The sequence below is a fragment of the Populus euphratica genome, unplaced genomic scaffold (genome assembly GCF_000495115.2).
Source record: "Populus euphratica unplaced genomic scaffold, PopEup_1.0 scaffold5791.1, whole genome shotgun sequence".
Taxonomy (NCBI): Eukaryota; Viridiplantae; Streptophyta; class Magnoliopsida; order Malpighiales; family Salicaceae; genus Populus; species Populus euphratica.
Genome location: NW_011505597.1, coordinates 1,427 through 3,234, shown reverse-complemented (window position 1 = coordinate 3,234; position 1,808 = coordinate 1,427). Strand labels below are relative to the sequence as shown.

At 36.4% G+C, this 1,808-nt stretch overlaps 1 protein-coding gene across 1 annotated transcript in view; it reads left to right on the top strand.

Annotated features, from left to right (window-relative positions):
- Positions 1–288: 288 nt before the first annotated feature.
- Positions 289–1,808, top strand: part of LOC105120241 (vesicle-associated membrane protein 722-like) — a 2,613-nt gene continuing 1,093 nt past the window's right edge. Inside the window, exons 1-3 of the mRNA XM_011018422.1 lie at positions 289–715; positions 1,168–1,309; positions 1,409–1,529. Coding sequence (XP_011016724.1) covers positions 526–715; positions 1,168–1,309; positions 1,409–1,529 — 453 coding nt within the window. The 5' untranslated portion in view covers positions 289–525. The remainder of the gene's footprint in view (positions 716–1,167; positions 1,310–1,408; positions 1,530–1,808) is intronic.

Genomic DNA, 1,808 nt, shown 5'->3' with positions numbered 1-1,808 from the left:
TTAGAACGGGATTTTCTACAATGTTTTTCCTAGGATTTGATTCAAATCTCTAAATAAAACTATTTTTTTAATAACATTTATCCATTCAAATTAAATATAAAAAATACCCATCAAATTTAAGTATCAATTGGCATCCCTAATTAGAGCAATCCCATGAGATTCAATTACATGGTTTATGGAGAAACTATAATTAGACAGAAGTGGTCTCATGTAAGTGAAAAATGAGAACAATCTCTTACAATAATTTCTCTTACTTTCCCTTCAAATTCAAATCAATTACTTAATTTTATCACACAAAAACCCATCATTAAATTGAACCATACTTTTCCCTTTCTTTACTCTTCCCTCTCTCCCCTAGCCCTTTCCCCTTCCCAAAACACATCTCATTAAACCCTCTTCCTTCTCTCCTCTACTCTCCCTCCCCCCTTAAACCAACAAGGAAACAAACTAGAACAAGGAGAGAGATACCGAAAATCTCTCTCAGATCTCTTTTTTCGGAAAACCCTAGATTTTGAATTTTTAAAAATGACCCAGAAATCACTGATCTACGCGTTTGCTTCACGAGGAACTGTGATTCTTGCTGAGTACACTGAATTCAGTGGGAATTTCAATTCCATAGCGTTTCAATGTCTCCAGAAACTTCCTGCTACTAACAACAAGTTTACTTACAACTGCGATGGTCATACTTTCAATTACCTCGTCGACAATGGGTTTAGTAAGTGTTTTTGGCTTCTTGCTTTTGCATAGTTTTTTTGGTTTTCTAATGAATTCTGTGCTGTGGGTTTTCTGTTTTGTTAACTGGGCTATCGTTGTTTTTTGCTAAGAAAGAGTTAGCAAATGGATTTGTTTAGTTTTCTGTAGATTTTGGCAAGGGAGGTGTTGTCGATGAGACATGAATTGGATCTGTTTAATTCTGTTGAAATTGTTTTTGGACTGCCTGAGAGAGTTTGTTTGTTCGGGTTTCAAAAACTGTTACGTTAATGGAAAACCTAAGAATTGTAATGTTAAATAACCTATGAAAGCAGTTTAAGGATCCTGAGTGACTTTGACTTTCAAGTGAGGTGCATTGCTTAACTGGGTTTCTGTTATATTGATGTTTTTGTGTTTGCGGTTTAGTGCTGGATGCTTTGATGTTGAATATTGACTTGAGTGTTTTTGATGTTGCAGCATATTGTGTTGTTGCGGATGAATCGGCTGGAAGACAAGTGCCTATGGCTTTTTTGGAGCGTGTCAGGGATGATTTCGTGTCAAAGTATGGCGGTGGAAAGGCTGCCACAGCCCAGGCCAATGGTCTTAACAAGGAATTTGGGTGGGTATTATGGATGGGTTAAGACCGTTGAGAGACGAGCATGGAAATTTGTTTTTTTAATGTAGTTGATAATTGATGTGAACTGTTAACTTGTTGCAGGCCAAAATTGAAGGAACATATGAAGTATTGTGCTGATCATCCTGAAGAGATAAGCAAGCTTGCGAAAGTGAAAGCCCAGGTTTCAGAAGTTAAAGGTGTCATGATGGAGAACATTGAGAAGGTAAGTGACCTTATGCCTGCCTGGATCCTAATTTGCATTTTTCAAGTTATTTTTTCTTGTAATACTTGACTGAAAGCAGACATAAGTTTTCCTGTTGAATCAGAAGGCTAGAATGTTAAAATGTTTAATAGTTCATGAGTGCATCTGTGCAAGTTTACTTGTTTATGGGTGAACCTGTGGGTGCGTGTTCCATCATTGAATGTAAGTGTAGTTCATGTTTATGACAAGTTTATTATTTTCAAATTATTTTTCTTGTCATACTTTGGTCTGTAGCAGGAA